Source organism: Cetorhinus maximus, chromosome 8 (assembly GCF_964194155.1).
Source record: "Cetorhinus maximus chromosome 8, sCetMax3.hap1.1, whole genome shotgun sequence".
NCBI classification, from domain to species: Eukaryota; Metazoa; Chordata; class Chondrichthyes; order Lamniformes; family Cetorhinidae; genus Cetorhinus; species Cetorhinus maximus.
The window spans coordinates 136,904,035-136,928,897 of record NC_135886.1 but is presented as its reverse complement, the minus strand read 5'-3'; the positions used below and the strand labels follow the sequence as shown (position 1 = coordinate 136,928,897).

General features: G+C 44.6%; 1 protein-coding gene across 6 annotated transcripts in view; it reads left to right on the top strand.

The window, feature by feature from the left end:
• Positions 1-19,029, top strand: part of fmr1 (fragile X messenger ribonucleoprotein 1) — an 86,010-nt gene extending 66,981 nt beyond the window's left edge. For 2 of the 6 annotated variants that reach the window (XM_078547690.1, XM_078547689.1), the window contains 5 exons: positions 4,156-4,351; positions 5,531-5,731; positions 6,204-6,283; positions 7,428-7,457; positions 17,958-19,029. In XM_078547690.1, the coding sequence (XP_078403816.1) occupies positions 4,156-4,351; positions 5,531-5,731; positions 6,204-6,283; positions 7,428-7,457; positions 17,958-18,128 (678 nt within the window). In that variant the 3' untranslated portion in view covers positions 18,129-19,029. The remainder of the gene's footprint in view (positions 1-4,155; positions 4,352-5,530; positions 5,732-6,203; positions 6,284-7,427; positions 7,458-17,957) is intronic. The other 4 variants (XM_078547692.1, XM_078547691.1, XM_078547693.1 and 1 more) reach the window with 3 other exon arrangements.
• Positions 19,030-24,863: the final 5,834 nt, after the last annotated feature.

The window sequence follows — 24,863 nt, the reverse complement described above, 5'->3', positions numbered from 1 at the left end:
AAGCAGCTCACCATCACCTTCTCAAGGGCAACTACGGATGGGCAATAAATACTGGCCTAGTCAGCGAACCCACATCCCATGAATGAATAATAAAAAATAATAATTTCCCCAGTGTCCCACACATGCATGTACACAGAAACATGATATTCACCACAGGGAACGCTAGCCCATTTTAATTATTTTCCTACCTTGCCCCCCTAAACCTAGGGTTGCTGAAAGTTGTCATAATACTGCAAATGGGTGATTTGTGCTGCCTTGCCAGTCACACACCTTCGAGGCATATATTTAAAATGAGATCTATCTGTTGACCAGACAGACACTAGCTGACTGTTGAGCCTGAGGGTTTCCTAGTTTTTGTGACTAAGCTACTTACTGCCTTAATCAGCTAAATCATTGGATAAAAAGGGCTAGCAACATCCTCCAGTATCAGATACCCTCGGCGAGGCTGCTGATGTTAGGCCCCTCTGTTTGTACCCCATTTGTTGCAGAGTAAACTGCAGGTTGTAAGGCTAATGAAAATTTAATCCCGCTGTAACCCGTAGAAATGGCTCATTGCACAGACTTTCGACACTGGTTAGGGTTATAGAATCATTATGGCTCACGAGACCATTCGTCCCATTGAATCAATGCCGGCACTCTGTAGAGGAACCCAATCAGTCCCATTTGCCTGCTCTAACCCCATAGCCCTGCATGTTAATTTCTCTCAAGTGCGAATCCAGTTTCCTTTTGAAATCATTGATCGTCACTGCTTCCACCACCCTCATGCAGCAACTTCCAGGTCATTACAACTAGGTACAAAAAAGCCTTCCTTGTATCCCCACCTGTATCTTGTGCACAAAACCTTAAATCTGTCCCATCATTCTTGTATGATCAGCTAATGAGAAGTTTTTTTTTTGTATACCTGTCAATCTTGTACACTTCTGGCAAATTTCCCCTTAGTCTCCTTTCCTCCAAGGAAAACAGCCTAACCTTGTAACTAAAAGCCCCCATACCTGGAACCATTCTGGCAAAACTCCTTAACACATTCTCAAGAGTCCTCACATTCTTCCTGAAGTGTGATCACCAGAACTGGATACAAAACTTCAGTTGTGGCCTAACCAGAGCTTTATAAAAGTTCAGCATAACTTCCCTGCTTTTTAACTCAGTACCTCTATCTATGAAGTCCAAGTACGCATTGCTAATTACCCTTTCAATATGTCTTGCTACCTTCAAAGATCTATATGCATGAACCCTAACCCTAGGCCCCTCTGACCCGGCACACTTTAGAACTGTGCCATACGAGTTAAGAGCAGGAGTAGGCCACTTGGCCCCTTGATCCTGCTCCGCCATTCAAAAAGATCATGGCTGATCTTATTGTAACCTCAACTCCACATTCCTGCCTACATCCGATAACCTTTCACCCCCTTGCTTATCAAGAATCTATCCAGCTCTGCCTGAAAAATATTCAAAGCCTCTACTTCCACCGCCTTTAGAGCAAGAGAGTTTCAAAGACTCACAACTCTCTAAGAAAAAAATTCTCCTCATCTCTGTCCTAAATGTACGACCCTTATTTTTAAACAGTGTCCTCAGTACTAGATTATCCCACAAGGGGAAACACCCTCTCCACATTGACCCTGTCAAGACCCCTCTATCTTATATGCTGCCTCTTACTCTTCTAAACTGCAGCAGACACAAGCCTAGCCTTTCCAACCTTTCCTCATAAGACAGCCTACCCAATCCAGATATTAGTTTAGTAAACTTTTTCTCAACTGCTTCCAACACATTTACATCCTTCCTTAAATAAGGAGAAACATGGAGCATACCTGCTCCTGCAGTCCTTCCTTTGTAGTGTAGCAGCATTGGGAGAAACCAACCCATGCCCCCATCTTACGGCACCAGCTACCATGTCCCAATAAGTTTAAATGTTCCAATCCACTTTGGGAAGTTACAGAAGGAAGGTAAGTGTGTAAGGTAAGTGGGTGAGGGGGTAGGGTAGCAGGTAAGTGGGTGAGGGTGTGGAGTGGGTTGGGAGGGTGGGGGAATAGTCAGGTGTTCAGGAGGGTAGTCGGGGTGGGGGTGTTTAATTGGCACTTGGAGACGGTTGGGGGGTTGGGATAGCCAGGATGGCGAGGGTATTCGGGTTGGAGAGGATAGTTGCCTTTTGGGGGGATGTAGTTGGGTTGAGGAGGTAGTCGGGAGGTTCAGGAAGAGGAGTCGGTGAGTCATCAGTATAGTTACCCTAGATTTGGAACTGGTTTTAATACTTCTAACTTTTCCTGGGTAACTATTCTGCTAAGAGAGTTGGAACCATCTGATGTCTCTGACTTTAACTCAGAATTTCGGAGGGTTCTAGGCGCAGGGGAATTGCCCAATGGAAGTTGAAACTTCCCAGGCAATTTCCATGTAATCAATGCGTGGGGATTTCCGAGAGGTCCCCAGCACATCTTTGGGAGGCCGGTAGACCTGGGCCATTAATATTCTAGCCTTGCCCAGCACCTCTAAGCATAAATCACATTCTTTGTCCCTAATAGGACCCACCCTGCCTCTAACTACCCACTTATTAGAAGATTTTTGAGTTTCGTGCTGTTTCAAGTGAAATGTACTAATGATGAAGGATCAGACATGGTCTTCGCATTCTGCTCACCCTTTATTGGGTAAGGGTATCGAGGGATATGGAACAATAGGTAAATGGTGGTGAAGTGCAGATCAGCCATGATCTAAGTGAATGACAGATTAGGAATGAGGGGCTGCATGGCCTACTCCTATTCCTTTGTTTCTTAAGTAATTTGCCTAACTACCTGAAGCCTTCCTCAAACTTTGATCAATTTGACACCTGGAATTGTGTCCCAAGGACAGTAATATCTGTATATAAAAACATAATATCCATTCTATTATTAGTTGACCAGAGTTGTCACAGGTCTTGCACAGCAACATGAGCATTGCTTTAGATGTACTTCATCCCTCAATTTAGTCATCTACCTTGATTTTTTTTTAATACAGATGAACACTGGAATGACATCTTAATAGCTTTATCCACCATAACCTCTGGATCTCCTTACTTAACACAGTGTTGTTCGACTGTTCTATTTAATACATATCCCTCACTTTGGCTCCTTGTCCCATTTATCCACAACTGAAAGAACCAAATTCCCTCTGAACTGGTTACATCGTTTCCCCCCTATTTGGTGTGCTTCCAGTTTTGGTGTCACAAAGGTTTTGTTTACACTGCCTGCATTCAACAGCAAAGACCCAATACCGGTTTCTCCCCTATCCAGGCTGAACTTTCAAGCTTGAGAAGTCCCTATTGTTAGCTGTAGTCTGTTTCCTACTTTTAAACTAATCCTCTATCCAGCGATTATACTTACCTCTTGTTCTATGATTCCTTAGCTTCTGAAATCCAAATGCAAAACAGTTGCATTTTATTTGTCCACGTTATATCTTGTGATGAGTTACTTCAGCATAGTTTCTGCTACCTAAATTCATGCTTACCAGTTAACATTTCTTTAGTGTTCATCCATTAGAATTGTTTCAACAGTTTTCCCATGCCACAATTGCTAATTGCCCCTTGAGCCTTTCTTAAGTATTAGAGGTTTCATAGCACTCAATCTCCCCCGTGTTTTTCAGGTACAAAGAGCACCTAATCTATTCGTAACCGCACGATCTGGCATGAAAATGCCAGCTTGTTTGGGTTAGCAGTAGAAAAAGTTAAGCTATTGTCGATCTGCAAAAGTTTCAAAAAACCAAAAAGCCTGTTTCCAAGGTTATTGCTAAGACTCAATGTCATCTTGTCAGTAGAAGGGTCAAGTGCAGTGTAATGTTTGATGCCCATTCTGGCACATGTATGTCAGCTGAAAAACGTCATCGGTAAATCAGGCTTTAAGCTGCAGCATTTTGTGTTCTAAATCTCCTGTGAACTGATATTCCACAGTTGGGCGTTGTAGATCTGTGTGCAGAGAACAATGCCAAAATCTGCCAAAATGGATGCATTCTCTTACTCATTGCGTCCACCCCCCACCCAATTCAAATAATGTGAATTACGAGCCAGATCAAATCTTGAGAATAAATAGTCCTGCGAGCATTGGTCAAGCCCTGGTTTCTATGTTCTGGAGATCCTGATATGTAATTCTTGTTCTGGTGAATTTGGCCACACTAAAGACCTTTGTGCTTTTTGTACAGGAGGTTGACCAGCTGCGCATGGAACGTTTACAAATTGATGAACAACTTCGGCAGATGGGCGCAGGATTGAGGACCCCTGCAAACCGCCCCGACAAAGAAAGGGGTTACTCAACCGATGAAAGTACAAGTTACTTGCGTGGGGGCAGACCCTACAGCAGTCGAGGGCGTGGCAGACGAGGTCCAGGCTATGCATCAGGTTCAATATTCTTAAATATATATAGCCCCAGTTTAGGAGAAAATTCGCTATTTCAAGCAACAAAGTTTGTTGCAGGATTATTGCTCTGTTTTTAAAACAATTTTACTTTTTCAAATTCTAATAAATGTGGAGCTTTTTTACCCAGTGAAAAATTCATGTGTGTGTGATTTTTGAATCCCAGCCTTAATAGTGATCCATTCTACCTGACCTTATTGAGTAAGGCCATTTGGCCCATTTTCATTCATCCATCCTTGCTAAAATTGTGCAGGGTTTTGGTGAAACCACATCTGGAGTACTGTGTGCAGTTTTGGTCTCCAAATTTAGGAAAGGGTACACTTTCATTGGAGGCAGCACAGCGAGAGTTCACTAAATTGGTCCTTGTGATTAAGGGGTTGTCCTATGATGAGTGGCTGAGTAATTTGGATCAAAGTTATCTGGAGCTTAAAAGAATGAGAGGCAAACTCCTTGAAACCTATAAAATTCTGAAGGAATTTGAAGGAGTAGATGCTGAGAGATTGTTTCCGCTGGTCAAGGAATCTAAAACACAGGGGCACAGCCTCAGAATAAGCGGCCAATTGTTTTTCTTTTTATTCATTCATAGGATGTAGGCATCGCTGTCAAGGCCAGCATTTATTGCCTATCCCAAATTGCCCTTGAGAAGGTGTTGGTGAGCTGCCTTCTTGAACTGCTGCAGGGCTGAGATGAGAAGAAATTACTTCACTCAAAGGGTTGTGAATCTTTGGAATTTCTCCCCCAGAGGGTTATGGATGGTCTATCATCGAATACATTTAAGGCTGAGATAGATTTTTAGTCTCTCAGGGAATTAAGGGATATGAGGAGTGGGCGGGAAAATGGAGTTGAAGCCCAAGATCAGCCATGATTGTATTGAGTGACGGAGCAGGTTCAACGGGCCCTATGGCCTACTTTTATTTCTTGTGTTCTTGAAAGACCCACCATTGTGTAGCGTCAAGTTTCCTACTCAATAACAGATGGTTACTGCTGTGTTTTTGCAGTGAATGGAATGGTTGGCTTATACTTGCTGCCTGGACATCCCATCTTTCTGGCTGAAGGAACTGAGGATGCAAATGGAAGGGTTAAATGGGAATAGACTAGCTTTTCTTAAGCGAGGTTTTACTATGCCATAACTGATTTTTGCTTTTCTTCCTCCTGGCTGCTAAGGTAATAACTCTGAAGCATCCAATGCCTCTGAGACTGAATCTGAACACAGAGATGAGCTAAGTGATTGGTCGCTGGCGCCAACAGATGAAGAAAGGGAACCATATTCACGTCGGGGTGACAGTCGTAGGCGGGGAAATGCTGGGCGTGGCCGCGGTGGAGGGCGTGGCCGTGGGAGCAACAAAAATCCATCGGCAACTTCAGGTAATTAGCAAGAGTGTACTATTGCCATCTCCATGCATTTCAACTTTTAAAGAGAGATTTAGCTGTCTTTTTTGGATGCACCTAGCATCCAAATGGAGAATATTAAATAAGTGAACATGTAACTAATTTAAATCACAATTTTTAACATTACAATCCAAGTGAATTAAGTTTGTAAATTGAACTCTGAATAAGTGTGCAGACTGTGTGCTATTTTTTGACGGTATTGACAGTGTGTGTGTAGCTGGGTAATACGGACACGTTCTGCGTCTGAACAGATTGCAATATTGTGCATGCTTACGTAGCTGGATAACAGTCTCGCTTTGAGGATTGGAAATATTGAAGTTCATTTTGTCTGTCTGTGTGTGTGCATCTGTGTGTGTGGGTTTCTATCACTAGCTGACAACTGCCTGAATAATTTAATTGTACTCTGCAGTCCTGATCTAAAATGATTTTTTTTTGGTTGGCATTTTAGATGAATTCTTGAGGGCAGACATCCGTAAACGCAATTCATCAAGAGACTCAAAAACCAGGACGACAGACAGCTCACTGCAGGTAACCTTTCAATTGTGCTTTTCTGTTGCACAGTTCAGAGAGGCACAGTTTGTAAAGACTATATTCTGTTACTTAAAAGGTCTGGAGCTGCGTCTTTCACATTGCATCTGTGGAGATTGTTCCTTTTGACAAAACAAATGATCTTCAAAATCTAATAAAACTGGTCACAGTTTATTTCCTTAAATAAACAAGTATGAAATATTAACTAAAACAGACCAAAAATTAGGATTTTCAGCTTTATAGATGTTATAGATTTTCAAATGTCATACATTTGATCTCCCTGTCCTAGCTTCAGATATACTGTCAATGATCCAATGGCACCTTTCATTGCAGAATATATAGACCTGTTTACCAAAGTGAAAGACCCAGTGTACAAATAACAGCATCTTGTGAAAGAGGCAGGAAAGCTGTGCATCGCTGAAGGCTGGGGTTTGGTTTTTGAAAATTTGACAAATAAGAGCATAAAATGCAAAACACAGAGCACTTCAGCTGAGTCTTGATTAAGTGTCGTAAGTTTGCAGAGTGATGCTCAATTTTTTTAGTGGCCCATCATACATACACACTGTACAGTACCAACATCCACCACTTTGACCCCAATCCAGCCTTTTACACAGTCAGTTCCCACACTGACTTTATACAAAAGTTTCAATTTACATTGCTTCAGATCAAGAAGTGTCAGATTTTTTCCAGTTTTTTTTTTGTACCCCTTTACCCGAATACATGTGTTAAATTTCTGCTGTTTGATCAGTAAATTAGTTGGATATTGTGATGAATCACTGTTTGCCAACCAAATTTTAACCCAAGATGGCAATCCTTTGCAGTCAGCAACTGATGTTTTTCTCTTTTTGTCTGCTGTGCACATTTACTAAAATATCCACTTGTATTTGATGTAATCATTTTGGGTCATTGGCATTTGAGTTGCCTTCAGGTGGGTTCTCCTGTTTATCTCTCTGAGAATGGAAGTTTGGCATTCTGAAATGTATAAAATGTTGTACTAGCAAGGCAATATATATATGTTGAAAGTTCTGCGTTCTTAGCCTGCTGCTTAGGAGATTTCATGGAAAGTACACTTGTTTGAACATTTTTTCCCAGCATGTTTTAAACATACTTTTTACTTTTCTCTCTTTTTGCTGGCACTATCAAGATTGGGAAGCCACTATATGGGGAATCACAGGTATGAAAGAATTGGCATCCTGCCACATTATGATGCAGCATGGCAAAACAATCTTTGACACATGAGCTTGTATTTATATAGCACCCTTCAATACAATCCAGTAAATTCTCCCAAGGTGGTTCACAGATGAAGATGGTACACAACAGTAAAGCAGTTGGCAGGGTTGACTGTAAACATGGATTTGAGGAGGCTTTTTAATGTGAGGAAAGTAGTAGTAAGGCAAGGGTAGCTCAACTAAAGACCCACTCACTGATGATGGAGCAGTGGAGACAGGGTAACGAGCATGCCAAAAACAGATCGAGCACAAAGACTATTGAACATGGGGTAGAAGGTTTAGGCTGTCAGCAATTGGAAAAGATGAGTCCACAGCGGGGGTGGATTTGTAAACAAGGTCAAGGTGAGAGCCAAAGGAGATCACACATTAGATCAAAGGAAGTGGATTATAAGGATGCCAGAAAAAATGGTAAGCCTGAGGATTGGGAGCAATGTAGAACCCAGAAAAGGAAGATGAAGAGATGATTAAGAAAGGGAAAAGAAAATATGAATGCAAAGCAGTGAGGAACATAAAGGTGGACTGTAAAACCTTCAAAGGAAAACATTAACAAGGACAAATGTGGGCCCATTACAGGTGGGGGCAGGGGAATTTATAATGGAGAACTGGAAATGGCAGAGAAAATAAACAGCTATTTTGTGTCTGTCTTCACAGAAGAGGCTACAGAAAATCTCCCAGAAATACTAGGCAACCAAGGGACTTGTGAAACTGAGGGCGGAATTTTCTGAGCCCGCTGGCGCCGGGTGTGATAGGTGGCGTGCGCGGAAAATATGGCGGGACCCACTTCACGATGGCATGAAGGCAGGTCGCGATCTTCCTGCCGACGGCGGACCGCGTTTCCCGCCATCGGTTGGCGGGGGAGCTAATTGTAATACATTAGCATATAATTAAAAGGCCATCCCGCCAGGCTCTTGGAACCCCGCCATATCGTCTGTCCACGTCGGCAGGAAAGCACGCCGACGTGTTTCACAACAGCACGCAGGCGACGTGCACTTGGCGGCCTTCACTTTGGGGGAACTGAGGTGAGTGAGCAGCAGCGTTCTCCACGGCTCGCCTGTTGTTTACAGGCCTCGGGCGCCAGGGGTGCATGGGAAACGGATGCCTGGCCCCGCAGGCGACTGCTGAGGGGTGGCGGGTGTCTGGGGGCAAGTGCTGGCCAGCCTCAGAAGCAACTGCTGAGGGGGGTGGGGGGTGGTGTGAGGGGTGCCCTGCCGCTGCATCCCGCACACAGGTGCGGGGCAGGGTAAGCGAGGAAAGTATCCACGCATTAGGGACACCTGTATAAAGTGACCGTGACTCTGCAACTAAGACAGATCAGGCGCAGTCACAGTGATATGATTGGGGCCAGGCTCCTACCCTGCCCGTCCATGCAAACAAAGCGGAGCCATCAAAAGGCCACCATGTGCTCCATATCATACCCCCCACGACACCCACCAACCCGGCACAGACTTCAAGTCCGCAACCACTTTATTGGACTGCGGAGCAGTTGGACTGCACACATACAATCTCCTCATCAATGCTGGCCATGTAGCAGTCACTGCTGGAGGCACTCACAGCCCCTTGCAATCTCAGCATCCTGGTTTGGATTGTGAAAGTGACCACAGTGCTCAATTTCTATGCCAGTGGCTCCTTTCAGAGCTCCACAGGTGACCTCTGGGGGATTTCACAATCCACCACCCACAGATGCATCCATAAGGTCACGAATGCCATCTTCTCCATGGCACACAACTTTGTGCATTCCGCCCAGGACCGGGACAGCCAGGATGCAAGGGCCATTGGATTCACCCTGATCTCGGGGTTCCCGCAGGTGCAGAGTGCGATTAACTGCACTCGTGGCGCTCGCGTCACCATCGCCACACTCAGTGAACTTCATCAACCGCAAGTGCTTCCACTCACTAGACGTGCAGCTGATATGTGACCACCAGAAAGCGCCACGGTCACTTTCACAACCACTGGCAGTGGATGCCCTCCATGTCCCCTTGGTGCCAAGTCCTGCAGTAAGTGGCAGGTATGAACCACCAGGTCCCTAGACCTACGCAGTCATCGGCGACACTGGTTCTCAGTCCTCTGCAGGAATGGCAGGTGCTGTCTATAGACCCTGGGTGTTGCTAGGCGCCGATCACCCACGGTTCACTGTCACTCCTGGGCAGCGTGTGCGGGAGCCCCTGCTGCCCCTTCTTCCTGAAGTTGCTGCTCCTGCCTTTGCGTGGCCAGGTGCCTCAATTGCTCTTTCCTCCGCCTTCTACGGTCTCTGTAGACCATCAGGCATACAGCTAGGTCACCAGAATCCATGATCCTGACGTGGTCCTCCTACAACATGAAAGAGAGAGAGACGTGGTTATCATGGCTGTACTTAGCACCTTTCCTGACCCTGTGTGGCTGCCTCTTAATGCTTCCTGGAGAATGCTGGTTCCCCCCTCGGATGGCCAGAGATGAGTGCGCTGCATGGTTGCCCTGTCAACCTGTGACATGGGGGACATGTGTGCAGATATGCGCACAGTTGCCAGGGAGTGTGCACGACACCTACATCCTGAGTCGCTAGCAGATCCCTGCAGTCTTCCAGGGTCCACAGAGGCTGCAGGATCGGCTCCTTGGGGACAAGGGCTACTCGCAGAGGCCGTGGCTGATGATACCCATACCTAATGAGGCTCATGCAGCAGCCCGCAACTTGGTGGAGCAGACCGTCGGGATGCTGAAGATGCGGTTCCGATGCCCGGACCGGTCTGGTGGAGCCCTGCAATACAGTCAGCAGAGGATGTCACGCAACGCCATCATCTGCTGCGCCCTTTTCAACCTGCCGCTACAATGGGCTGAGGAGCTGGCTGAGGAGGAGATGGAGGAGCTGCATGTCTCCTCTGATGAGGAGGACGCTGACGGGGATGTGGGTGAGGGGGTCCTTGGTGGTGACGACGACGGGGTTGAGGCTCTCGCACTGGCTAGATGAGGCAGAAGCACCCGGGAGGCACTGATAGTTGCCAGATTTGTGGAGGCTGATGACGACTTGCAGTGAGGTGTCCTCACATCGCACTTGTGAACGTTTGACTCAAGTCTGGCTTATTGCAGCACCAGTAGCCTCTGTGAGAATGCTCCTGTCATGGAGATTCAGTGGAGGCCCTAATAGTCGCTAGATCGCAGAAGGATGATGCAGTGAGGACACTCCATAGATCTTCACACAGCCTCTGAGAATGTCGGACTCCTGTCTTGCCGAGGGCAGCTCGCTTGCCCTCCATGATCAGGGCCATCTCAGAGACGCAGCCGTGAAATATTAGACGCATCTGATGCCGTGTCCATCTTCAGCACCTCAACCCTTCAGGAGCTGGTGCACAGCATCACCGGTCACAGATGCTAGTGTGATGGGGGCCAGCCCCACCTTAAATGTGCTGAGAGGACGCAGAGAGAATGAGAGAACTCTGTGGCGCTTGCCCACTACCTGCTGGCAGCAATGACCAGCACTGCCGAGGTGCAGGCATCAGTAATGTTTCCAGGGAGTGTGAGGCTGGACCATCACTGTGGCCTGAAGGCTGCACAGAGCACAGGGAAGAGACCCTGGACTGAGACACCTGCCTTTTATCTTTTGCAGAAAGGTTTCACATCTGAATGACAAGAACACTGCTCATAAGAACAAGGAGCCATAGGCAGGGAGACATTCTTGGGAGTTTATTGACAGTAGTGAACATTATGTACAAGTGATTAACATCTGTGCCCAGGCTGTGCAACTAATTCTCCTTAACTTTCCTAACCCTGCCGCTACGCCTTGGTGCTCCCGGACATCCACAGCAGAGATGGAGGCAGCCTGGTAACTGTGACGCCCTGTCTGTGATGACTTTGGTGGGCATCCTCTGGAGGGGCAAGACTTGGAGGACCTCAGCCTGCTTTCGGGGTCCTGCTGTGTGGCAGTGGCACCCTCCTCGGCCTGTGAAGCTGGATCTGTGGAGGTCACAGGAAGAGGAAAGTCAGATGGACCGATCCCTACCAGAGTCGCCTGGTTGGATGGCCCCGCAGCATGCACCTGCTGATCCTTCTCCCTATGAGTGCCCGAGGACCCCTGGCTGACTCCGTGAGCGGAAGGGGTAGCTGGAGTGAGATCAAGCTGACCAGCACCCCTCTCGCGTACACACTGTTGGAGGCCAACTATGGCATCAGCGATGGAGTTAAGCTCGCGCAGCAGTGCAGGAGTGAGGTCGAGGACCAAGGTCTCCATGGCGGCTGCCATCCTGCCAGTGTTGACTTCGGTGCATTGCAATGCTGGCACTATCACCTCAGTCTGAAGACGGACAGACTCCTCCATTGTGCCTTGCAATCTGAGGAGTGCAGTGGACAGCGCTTCCTGTTGTTCCCGAGCTTGCCTTTGCAGCTCCAGCAACTGTGCCATGACCGAGTCCAGAGGCTCATCATCTGACTCGGAATCAGCAACGTTCTGGCCTCCAGCAGTCCTCCAAGTGCCGGAAATCTGGCAAGTCGCTGCCTCCGCCTGCTGCGGATCAGAAAACGCAATGTGCTCACCAGATTGTGATCCCGAGGCTGGTCCCACCAAGGTGTGTGTCTCTGCGCTGGTGGTGGGTGTGGGTGAGCGCTGTGACGGAACTTCAGGGAGGGTGCCTTCAGATTCCTCTTCAGAGGTTTCTTTGGAGCTGGCTTGGAGGCTCTGGGTCGTGGACTCTGTCAGCTGCTTCCCAGATGTGCCTGCGAAAGCAAGGGGAGATAATTAGTGCATGGCAGTGGCCTGTAAAAGAGGACACCTCACTCACGGCATGGTTGTCTGATGGATGTTGCACTGTTGGATCCTCACTTGGTAGAGCAGCGCTGACCTCACCATCAGCACAGGACTGGTGCAGATCCTCGCCGTCCAGCTGGATGGCTCTGTTTTCGAATTCTGTCAGAACTTTGAATTCCAGCATACTTCCTGCTGCCTGCAACCTTTCCCTCCTGTTGTGAGCCAGTTTGTCCTGCATGGATAGAGATGGGGAGTGTGTGTCAGGACACCTGCCGGACCAGATGATAAGTATGCCTGGCCTGTGGGTGGTGAGTGGTCCCATGGACTGGATGAAGACAATGACGGTGTATGTGAAAGAGTGAATGATGATGTCCCTTGCACTGGCAGTGAGTGAGGGCCCTGTGGGTGTGTGAGGGGTTTTGTGAGTTGGGAGCGATGAAAAGAGTGACTTGCCCTGGTGGAATGAAGGAGATCATTCATCCTTTTGCAGCACTGGGTGGCTGACTCCTCTGCAGGGCGTTCGCGCTGCCCTCGCCTCCCAAGCCATATTGGTGACATTGCTACCCATCCTGCGGCCAGAGTGGGGGTAGACCACTTCCCAGTGGACCTCCACAGCATCCAGCAGTCACTTGAGAAACCTGACGTTGAAGCGGGGGCTGTAGTCTTTTTTCCTTTGCTGGCCATGTCTCCGGGCAGTGGTGGTGAGCTGGTGGCGATGAGTGCTTTGCTGGTGGCTGCCTTTTAAAGATGGCGGCCGGCGTGATGCAACAGTGGGGTGATGGCGAGCGGGTGAATGAGAGCCCGCCTGCCATGGAAACGGCGTGTTTCACGGGAATGAATATATAATGAGGCGGGCTCAGGAAGATACGGCGTGAAAATCCACCATTTTCATCGGCAGGTAGGACACCATTTTACCCGCCCGCTACCGTACTTAGTGCAATTCTGGGAAAATTCTGCCCTGAGGAACTAACAGAAATTAGTATTAGTAAAGAGGTAGTACTTGAAAAGTTAACTGGATTGAAGAGTAATAAACCCCCTGGACCAGATGAGTTTTTATTCATTCGAGGGATATGGGCTTCACTGCCTAGGCCAGCATTTATTGCCTATCCCTAATTGCCCTAAAGAAGGTGGTGGTAAGCTGCCTTCTTGAACTGCTGCAGTCCATGAGGCATAGGTACACCCACAGTGCTGTTAGGAAGGGAGTTCCAGGATTTTGACCCAGCGACAGTAAAGGAACAGCGATATATTTCCAAGTCAGGGTGGTGAATGGCTTGGAGGGGAACTTCCAGGTGTTCCCACACATCAGCTCCCCTTGTCCTTCTAGATGGCAGTACTTGTGGGTTTGGAAAGTGCTGTCTAAGCACCCTTGGTGAGTTTCTGCAGTGCATCTTGTAGATGGTACACACTGCTGCCACTGTGCGTCAGCGGTGGAGAGAGTGAATGTTTGTGGATGGGGTGCCAATCAAGCGGACTGCTTTGCCCTGGATGGTATCAAGCTTCCTGAGTGGTGTTGGAGCTGCACTCATCCAGGCAAGGGGGCAGTATTCCATCACACTCCTGACTTGTGTCTTGTAGATTGTGGACAGGCTTTGGGGAGTCAGGAGGTGAGTTACTCGGCGCAGGATTCCGAGACTCTGACCTGCTTTTGTAGCCACAGTATTTATATGGCTAGTCCTGTTCAGTTCCTGGACAATGGTAACCTCCAGGACATTGATAGTGATGGATTCAGCAATGGTAATGCCATTGAATGTCATGGGGCAATGCTTAGATTCTCTCTTGTTGGAGATGGCCATTGCCTGGCACTTGTGTGGCATGAATATTACTTGCCACTTGTTAGCCAAAGCCTTGATGTTGTCCCGCTCTTGCTGTATTTGGACATGAACTGCATGAGAATCTGAGGAGTCACGAATGGTGCTGAACATTGTGCAATCATCAGCGAACATCCCCACTTCTGACCTAATGATGGAAGGAAGATCATTGATGAAGCAGCTGTAGATGGTTGGGCCTAGGACATTACCCTGAGGAACTCCTGCATTGATGTCCTGAGCTGGGTTGACTGACCCCAACAACCACAACCATCATCTTTTGTGCTGGGTATGACTCCAACCAGTGGAGAGTTTTTCCCCTGATTCCCATTGACTCCAGTTTTGCTAGGGCTCCTTGATGCTACACTCGGTAAAATGCGGCCTTGATGTCAAGGGCAGTCACCCTCACCTCACCTCGAGAGTTCAGCACTTTTGTCCATATTTGAAACAAGGCTGTAATGAGATCAGGAGCTGAGTGGCCCTAGCGGAACCTAAACTGACCATCAGTGAGCAAGTTATAGCTAAGCAAATGCCACTTGATAGCACTGTTGATGACTCCTTCCATCACTTTACTGATGATCAAGAGTAAACTGTGGGGCGGTAATTGGCCAGGTTGGATTTGTCCTGCTTTTTGTATATGGGACATCCCTGGACAGCTTTCCACATTGTTGTAGATGTACTGGAACAGCTTGGCTCGGGGCACCGCAAGTTCTAGAGCACAAGTCTTCAGTACTATTGCCGGAATATTGTTGGGGCCCATAGCCTTTGCACTATCCAGTGCATTCAGCCGTTTCTTAATATCATGTGAAGTGATTGGAATCGGCTGCAGACTGACATCTGTGATGCTGGGGACCTCTGGAGGAGGCCAAGATGGACCATCCACTCGGTATTTCAGGCTGAAAATTGTAGCCAGTGCTTCAGCCTTATCTTTTGCACTGATGTGCTGGGCTCCTCCATCATTGAGGACGGGGATATTTGTGGAGCCGCCTCCTCCAGTGAGTTGTTTAATTGTCCACCGCCATTCACGGCTGGATGTGACAGGACTGCAGATCTTAAATCTGATCCGTTGGTTGTACAGTCACTTAGCTCTGTCTATCATTTGCTGCTTATGCTATGTGGCATGCAAGTAGCCCTGTGTTGTAGTTTCACCAGGTTGGCACCTCATTGTTAGGTATGCCCGGTGCTGCCCCTAGCATGCCCTCCACTTTTTATTGAACCAGGGTTGATCCCCTGGCTTGGTGGTAATGGTAAAGTGGGGAATGTCCTGGGCCAAGAGGTTACAGATTGTGGTTGAGTACAATTCTGCTGCTGCTGATGGCCCAAAGTGCCTCATCATTGCATAGTCTTGAGTCGCTAGATTTGTTCGAAATCTATCCCATTTAGCATTGTGGTAGTGCCACACAACATGATGGAGGGTATCCTCAATGTGAAGACAGGATTTCATCTCCACAAGAACTGTGCGGTGGTCACTTCTACCGATACTGTCATGGACAGATGCATCTGCAGCATGCAGGTTGGTGAGGATGAGATCAAGTATGTTTTTCTCTCTTTTTGGTTCCCTCACTGCCTACCGCAGACCCAGTCTAGCAGCTATGTCCTTTAAGACTCGACCAGCACGGTCAGTAGTGGTGTTACCGAACCACTCTTGGTGATGGACACTGAAGCCCCCCATCCAGACTGCATTCTTTCTCCTTGCCACCCTCAGTGCATCCTCCAAGCGATGTTCAACGGGGAGGAGCACTGATTCATCAGTTGAGGGGGCATGGTACGTGGTAATCAGCAGCTAGTTTCCTTGCCCGTGTTTGAGCTGATGCCATGAGACTTCATGGGGTCCGGAGTCAATGTTGAGGACTCCTAGGGCAACTCCCTCCTGACCATACACCACTGTGCCGCCATCTCTGCTGGGTCTGTCCTACCGGTGGGACAGGACATACTCAGGGTTGGTGGTGTCTGGGACATTTTCTGTCAGGTATGATTCCGTGAGTGTGACTATGTCAGGGTGTTGCTTGACTAATCTGTGAGACAGCTGTCCCATCCCAGAATGTTGAAGGAGGTGGCTGTAGAGATAGTGGACGCATTGGTGGTTATCTTTCAAAATTCTGTAGATTCTGGAAAGGTTCCTGCAAATTGGAAAGTTGCAAATGTCAGCTCACTATTTAAGATGGGGGGAAGAGGGAGATTGGAGAACTGCAAACCTGTTAGTTTGATGTCAGTACTAAGAAAATTGTTAGAATCTGTTATAAAGAATGTGAAAACTGGACATTTAAAAAAAGAATTGTAAAATTGGGCAGAGTCAACATGGATTTATGAAAGGGAAATCATGTTTGACAAACTTGATGGAGTTTTTTGAGGATGTTACTTGTAGCATGGATAAAGGAGAACCAGTGGATATTGTGTATTAGGATTTTCAAAAGGCTTTGATAAGGTCCCAGTCAGGCGGTTAGTAAATAAAATTAGAGCACATGAGATTACAGAAAATATACTAGTACGGATTGAGAATTGGTTAGCAGGCAGAAAGCAGAGAGTAGGAATAAACAGATCATTCTCACGATGGCTGAGACTAGTGGGGGGTACTGCAATGTCCATAGCTGTTCACAATCTATATAAATGATTTGGATATGGGGAGCAATTGTAATATTTCCAAATTCGCTAACTGAATGGGTTAGAACATGGCAGATGGAATATAATGTGTATAAGTGTGAATTTATTCATTTAGGTAGAAAAAACAGGAAGGGAAATATTTCTTAGACGGTAAGAGGTTGGAAAGTACAAGTGTCCAAAGGGACCTGGGTGTCCTGTTCATGATTCACTGAAAGCTGGCATATGCAGGTTCAGCAAGCAATTCGGAAGGCAAATGGTATGTTGGCTTTAATCGCTAGAGGATTTGAGAATAGGAGTAAGGATGTCTTACTGCAGTTATATAGAACCTTGGTGAGACCTCACCTGGAGCATTGTGCACAGTTTTGGTCCCCTTATCTAAGGAGGGATATAGTTGACATAGAGGGAGTGCAACAAAGGTTTGCCATATTAATCCTTGGGGTGGTGGGATTGCCTTATGAGGAGAGATTGAGGAAACTGGGTCTTTACTCCCTAGAGTTTCGAAGAATGAGGGGTGACCTCATTGAAACTTACAAAATTCTTAGAGCGTGACAGGGTAGATGTAGACAAGATGTTTCTCCTGGCTGGTGAGCCTGGAACCAGGAGTCATAATCTCAGGATAAGGGATAGACCATTTAAGACTGAGATGAGGAGGAATTTCTTCATTCAGAGGGTGGTGAATCTTTGGAATTCTCTACCCCAGAGGGCTGTGGATGCTCAATCATTGAGCATGTTCAAGACAGAAATCAATAGGTTTCTGGAGACTAATTACATCAAGGGATATGGGGATAGCGTGGGGAAATGACATTGAAGTAGACAATCAGCCATGATCTAATTTAATGGCGGAGCAGGTTCGATGGGCTGAATGGCCTTCTGTTCCTATGTTCCTTTCAAGGACAAGGGTGATGGGTGATTGGGACTTAATGTGAGGCAGGCTGTGTGTGGCAGAGTTTGTATAAAAGGCTGACTGGAAAGGTTAAAGGTACTATCCTGGTGAAACATGTTTGACCAAGGTTGCAATCATAGCTTAGAAAGATATCTCCATCAATAGAAAACAAGGATGGATCCATTCTTTAACATCAGCATTTGCTGCACTATCTGAGAGTTTGATCTGTTCATCTGCCTCAAGCCACGAGCTGTGAGACTATCAAGAATATGTATGGAAAATCTGTCTATTCAAGGTATTGGCTGTGCTGCACTCTTTAAGTTTAATACGGTTCTAATTTTATCAACTATTTTTTGTAAGTTCCAATATTGCACCTTGTCTCTGATGTATGTTAAATGTTACGGGTTCAACATTTCATTTCTGAACACTTTCTGATTTGTTCTAGATCAGAATTGACAGCAATAATGAGAGGAGTGTCGTGACGAAAGCTTCACACAGCCCAAATGTCTTTGCTGAGAGCACTCGACAACGCGTGGGCAAGGAACGTGCTCAGAAGAAAGAGAAGCCAGAGAGTCCCACAGACAACCAGCAAGTGCTGGTGAATGGAGTATCTTAAAGCGCATTCCTGTAGAGTGTTGTTCTCTCTAAATTTCCTTTCATTAACCATACAAACCGGATGCTTACATGTCATTTAGAGAAACCTATTAGGCCAAAGACATAAAACTCATTTGTGCACATTTGATGCACACGGTCCACTTTGTCTTTTGGTGGACAGGTGGAATATTTGTGATGTAACCATTTTCATTTCACTTAGCAAAACTCCTTTTTAAGAAGAAAATTAAAAACAGAGTATATTGTTTGATCTGTGCCTTCAATATAACTTGCCAGAAGGGGGTAACCTTACTATAGTTGCAGAAATCAGGGAAGCTAAATGAGCAGAAGACAGTTACATTGTATTATACATGTATGTAGATAAAAAAGTGTGGTTAAATATTGGGGAACCTTTACAGAAGAATGCATGCTTTTCATGATTTCATGATTTTCCTTATATATGCATCTAGCTGAACAGTAAAGGATCAGAAATCCTTGCACTGAAGTTTGTATGGCATTGATCAGTCTGTGGGAGGGCACTTTTTTCTTTACAGCTCTGCATTTGATGTACAAGCATAAATGTAAAGAATTAAATAGTGTACTGTTTGAAAGGCATAAAATGCCTGAAGATTGTTGCCAAACTGATGATTTGTAGTTATTTATTTTTGGGAATGTACAGTATTTGGGAGGAAAAAGCTTTGTTTATGTACCTGTCCACTATGGACTATTGTGTTAACTTAGTGTAGATGATTAACAAGGGTAGATTGACCTTACAGTATATGAATCTGCAACAGGGGCAATATTTTTCTCTGTACATAGTAGTGAAAACAAATAATTTGGTTTTATGTTGATATTGTTTGGTTGAAGTGCAATATATTTTGTATGCAAGCAGTTTCAATTAATAAAGTTTGATCTTCCTCTGCTGACTGTAGGACAAAAGTTACTTCCTGCTAATTTACTACAAAGTCACAATTTGAGTTGCAATGGTTATGTAAAAAATGACAACAGGGCATGATGCGGCAGTATGCAAATACAAGATTTGCGATGTTTTTTATTCTGTTTTCATTCCCCCTGTGTCTTATTTTGTTGCACATGAATCAACATAATGAGAGGAACTAACATCAGTTCGAACTTTTGCGATAGTAATGATGGTGAAACTGTCAGTATTGGCTATCATTACTCCTCTGAAACCGATGCAACTTCTGGAGTCCGCACATGTAAAATTAAATGCAGAAATCTAGAAGTTAACGTGAGTGATTCTATTACGCATCTACAGAGGGCGCAATGTTAAAGTCTCCCCAGAATGCAAATAATTGGAAATCGCTGAACTACCAAAAACTTGCCCTTTTATACTATTAGTTTCACTGTAAAGGCCCTGAAAAAGTTACATCTTTATAGAAAAAGGTGTAACTGGGTTTTCAATGGTGTACTAAGTTCATAATTACAGCTCAAGAACCTCTCTGACCCTGAAAAACTGTGGAATGTTAAATTTCTCCATTATGACAAAATTTCATCTTTTTAAATATGTCCATGATTTTTCAGCTTCTAATTCCATGTGTATTACTTTCTGTCAAATTTAATTAAAAGTGAAGGATCATCATTGTATTTACTTTGTGGTTTGCTGTCTGTGAGAATACTTCAACATGATTGACAACATACCCTGCTCAACGCCATCACTGTTGCTGGATACCTAGATTCTCTTGAATCGGCTCTGGCTTCAAACAAACATCGGGAAAGAGAGAAATTCATGCCATTTGCCTAGATTTTGCTGAAAAATGATAGCATCTGAATCTGACAGCATCTGAATGATGCAAGCTATTATTGATGCATAAATCAGCCAGCGGCCCTCAGCAAGAAAGAGGTCCACCATGAATTGCAAATTGCTGTATCTGCGAAACTGCACTTAACCTTCCTGTGATTTTCAGAATTGTTATCTGCATTTTACTTGCCCATCAAACTCACCACAGTGAAGTCTGGTAATTATTAGCACCAGCAAGTTTTTAACAGCATAATGATTATTACTGACTGGCAGGCCACCTCTCTGACCCAGAAAGTAAATAATAATGTGTGAAGCCTCATTCATTCCTACAGAGCAAAGTTTTAAAACCTAAACGTGCACCAACAAATTGAGGAACACCTTGAGATGCCCCCTTTAAGCAAAACCTGGCCTTGTGTCAGGCTTTATGCGCAATTCAAACTGCTGCATAATTAAATCTAAGTGAAAGTTAAATGATTTAACACTGGCGACACGGTGGAGTTTGGAAGGTGGTGGCATGGTGTAATGCCACTACTTGGAATGAATAACAAAAATATTCTCTCAGGCTGATGATAAAATGCATTTCAATAAATATAATCAGCTTTTGATTTAGTTTTCCACTTCCTGTTACCAATATTAAAATCATAAGCCAAATGAAAAAGATCACGTAATAACTTAGATGGCATGAAAGCAGGAACTATGGATCATTCCTTTTATTCTCATGGCAACATATATTGGAGGTAATGGAGAGTGTTTTTTGATCAGACTAATGAACAAATTAAGGTTAAAAAATATGAAATGTTCTACCATGTATATGCAATGTCCAAACAAGTGTTTGGGTGTTTATTAAAAGAGATAATTTGCACAATAAGTTGCAACTAAGCTGCTACTGCAGAAAATGGTATGCAGTGCCCTAGATGCATAACTGAGAACAAATCAGTCGTTATTGTGAATCCAGGCATGTGAAACCATCAATTGTCCATTAGGAATTTTGTTAAACCTAACAAAAGTACGCTCGATCTGTAGTAGCAGCATTCGGAAATCTCATTAATGCAAATTTTCACAACTTCTGTCTAATTTGGTTTGAATGACAATTGGTACAGGGCCTGTTGACAGCAAAACTCACCCAATGATGAGCTAGATATTCTGATTTATCTGTCTCACCACAACTATTGGTCCAGGAACATCCTCATTAATTCCTCTGATCAGGTTGAAACTTCCCTCCAAGCTCTTGGTTTCTTTACAAGTATGCACATCCTAGTTTTATTTTTTCCTTTATCTCAGCTTTCATGGTCTCTTGATGTCTCAGCAGGGATTCCCTGAGCAATATAAAGCCATGCGATTACTATTCAGGAAGTTATGGCGTGAGTGACTCATAATTCTGTGCCACTCTGCTCTTTTCCTTGACTTGTCATGGCTCCAAACCCAGTAAATACAGTGGCACGATGAAATTGCTTAATTAACGTCGTTGAGATCACCAATCTCACTTAGATTGTTGCATCTGGTGGGTCAAGATACAAGAATCACAACAGAAACACATAAAAGAGACAACATTGCTTCTGGAGATGATGCAGCTGCTTTATAAAAAAAATTTTAGCACATGGATCAAAGCAGTGGCTAGGAAACAGATCCTGTAGTGAGTGGGCAAGAAGTTGGCAGATGGAGTATAATTTGGAGAAATGTGACATTTTTTTTAAATGGTGGAAGAATATTAAATGTTGGCCTTCAGGGGAATAGATCACAAGGATGTTAGCATGCAAGGTACAACAAACAATTTGCAAGGTAAAAATGGTGTGTTAATTTTTATGGCAAGAGCATTGGAGTATAAATAAGGAAGGCTTGCAATTATATAGGGGTATTGTGAGTCTACACCTGGAGTAGAGTGTATGGTTTTTGTCTCCTTAATTAATGGATGTACTTTCCTTGGAGGCAGTGCATCAAAGATTGATTCACTGGACTGATCTCTGGGATGAGAGAGCTATGAGGAGAGATCAAGTAGAATGTGCCTATATTCTATTGAGCTTAGAAGAATGAGAGGTGATCTCTTTGACATGTATAAATTCTGAGGAGGCTTGGCAAGCTAGAAGCTGAGAGACTATATCCCTAGGTTGGAGAATCTAGCGTTTCAGGATGAGGTCAGGCCTCTTGGACTGAGATAAGAGGGTTGTGGACCTTTGCAAATCTCTATTGCAGAGAGCTGCATCATTTACTATATTCAAAACAGAAAGAATTTTTTTTTGGATACTGAATGGATCAAAGGAAAAGTAGAAATGAGGTAAAAGATCAGACTTGGTTGGAACTTGAGGAGCTGTGAGACCTACTCCTGCTCCTATTTCTTATGTTCATATGTTTTTGTATTGCACCTGAAGCCACTTGTTGATGTCAATTTACAGATGAAGTACAACACATTTCCCAGCCATTGCTTCACAATAGTGAGAATTACATAAAAAAAACAGTTGTTCTTGGTGTTTATATTTATTCAATATTGTCCCTGTTTATATCTTTGAATAATTTGCTGCCCCATGTAAATGAACATTGACTAAATGCAGCATTCTATTATCAGCACTGCTGTGTTTTGATTAATTTCTTAACGATTCCACGACAAATTGATCCTGGTTCCAGTCAACAGTGATAAAATGAAACTTTCAAAATACTCTTGTGAAAAGTATTGGATTAGATTTTTTTTTAGATATAATTATCATTATACTCCCACAGCATTTAATTGTACAATCTGACTTGAAATTCCCAGAGAAATCAACAATTGAAATTAATTAACTAACCATTGTCATTATCTGTCTTATGCTTGCTGCAGCGTATTCTAATTATTTTTCAGGTAAATTGTGGCGTAAATTCTCCACAGGAGGATCGGGCTAATTTGTGGTGGAATTCAACTCACTACTGGAGAGAATGGTATACTTCATTGATTTTGAAGCTAGGATGAGCAGAAGAAATTAGACTAAATTACATTAACACAGTTTGATAGTTTACTATTCTTTTCATTTCACTGCAGTGGTTAGAAGATGGGAGAAACGTGTGAAGGGATATGTGCAACATTACCGTGTCAGTACAGCAACAAGCAACCTGCATTTAGACATCACTTTTAACAATAGTAAAGGACCTCAAAGAGCCTTTATCAAACAAAATTTGACACCAAGCCACATGAAATTCATTAGGACAGGTAACCAGGAGTTTTGTCAAAGAGATAATAAGGAACATTTAAAAGAAAGGAAGTGGTAAGCCACAAAGAGGTTTAGGGAGGGAATTCCAGAGCTTTAGGACAAAGTAGGGTTGCCAACCCTCCAGGATTGGCCTGGAGTCTCCTTGAATTGAAGATAAATCTCCAGGTCACTGCTGTGTGCAACCCTGGAGAAAAATCATTGGATGTTAAACGTCACTTTAATACTTCAGACGGCGCTGCAACCTGGACCAGTTTTTAGGGATCTTATCTCTGATTCCCAGATGCTGGAAGGTTAGACTGAGGTTCCCGTCAATTACTTATTATTATGGGGAGGTAGAGGAGGTCACAATATAAGGTGCTTATGTTTCATTACAGTGGAAATGGATGCGAGGAAATGGTGAGGAAAGATGTCGTTACAGACTTGTGCTCTGCCTTTCATGTGTTCTTGGGTTTGGAAGTAGCAATTGGGCATCAGCTGCAGCCAGGTCTGGACATGTGTGTTTCCGAATGGATTTCCTGGTCGAAGTGATCTATCACACCAGCTTTCTACCATTTGTACTGCGATTATTCCTAGATTAACCACACCAGCAACTCAATGGCAGGTCTGCTGGTTTTCGCGCTCAACACTCCGTTGTTGCTCGAAACTTGTGGGTGGGGGGGAGGGAATGGTCCTCACCGTCACTTTAGGTTATTGTGAGGTCACTCAGTGAACTGAGGTTAAGGTAGAGCCGACCCGAAGCTGGGACTGACCTTTGCAACCATCAAACAAGCATTCGGAGCTTCATTTGATTCAGGCTTAAGGCATTCAGACAATTCCTTGCACGATTCCGATGTCTGGAGACCCAAGAGCATTGAAATGAAGGGGTACAGTAATTGATTCCTGGAAAGTTGTAAAGGAACAGGATATTTCACGTATGTACGCCTATGGTTTTTTTTTATTTGTTTTTTTCAGGGAGTGTGGGTGTCGCTGGTCAGGCCGGCATTTATTGCCCTACCCTAATTGCCCTTGAGGAGGTGGTGGTGAGCCGCCTTCTTGAACAGCTGCAGCACCCTATCAGGGTCAGGGAGCTCCAGGATTTTGACCCAGCCGCAATGAAGGGAGAGCCTGATGTCTTAGAGTAACTAGACTCCTCAGCAAGTGGGGTGTGGGTGGGTGTCACATTTTACACTGTCAATGTCGAGCACATTTAATAAACGAATGGCAGTTTCCATTTCCTATATCATTGAGTATGTTTCATTTTGTGTGTAATTATGTTAATTCAGTGAATGCTGATGATGCTCAGTCACTGTGCTGGACAGTATCTTAACTAATGTGTCAGAAGCGACCCCAGAGTTAATGGTTAGATTGGTATTGATATTAATTCAGCTACTATAGTAAATGTTAACAAATCAAAAAAAGTAGTTTAAAAAACTTTTTAATGTTGCTTTGAAAAGTTAATATGCAAATAAGCAACTTCACTTTTGTGGGATTTTGCTGTAAACATAATGAATAATGTATTTGCAAATACAACAACCAGCATTGCACTTCAAAACAAACCATTTACTTCAGTGCAGTTCAGGGACTGTCCAAGGTGCCTTTTTTTTTGGATGAGACATTAAAGCAAGGTCCCAATCGCCCTTTCAGATGAACGTAAAGATCCCTTGGCACCATCGGAAAAAGAGCAGCAGGAGTTCTCCCTGGTGTCCTGTCCAATATTGTTCCCTCAACTGACATCACTAATTGGTTATTGTCACATTGGTGTTTACAGGAGCTTGCTGTGTGCAAGTTGGCTGCTGTGTTTCCTACATTTACAGCAATGACTACATTTCAAACGTACTTCATTAGC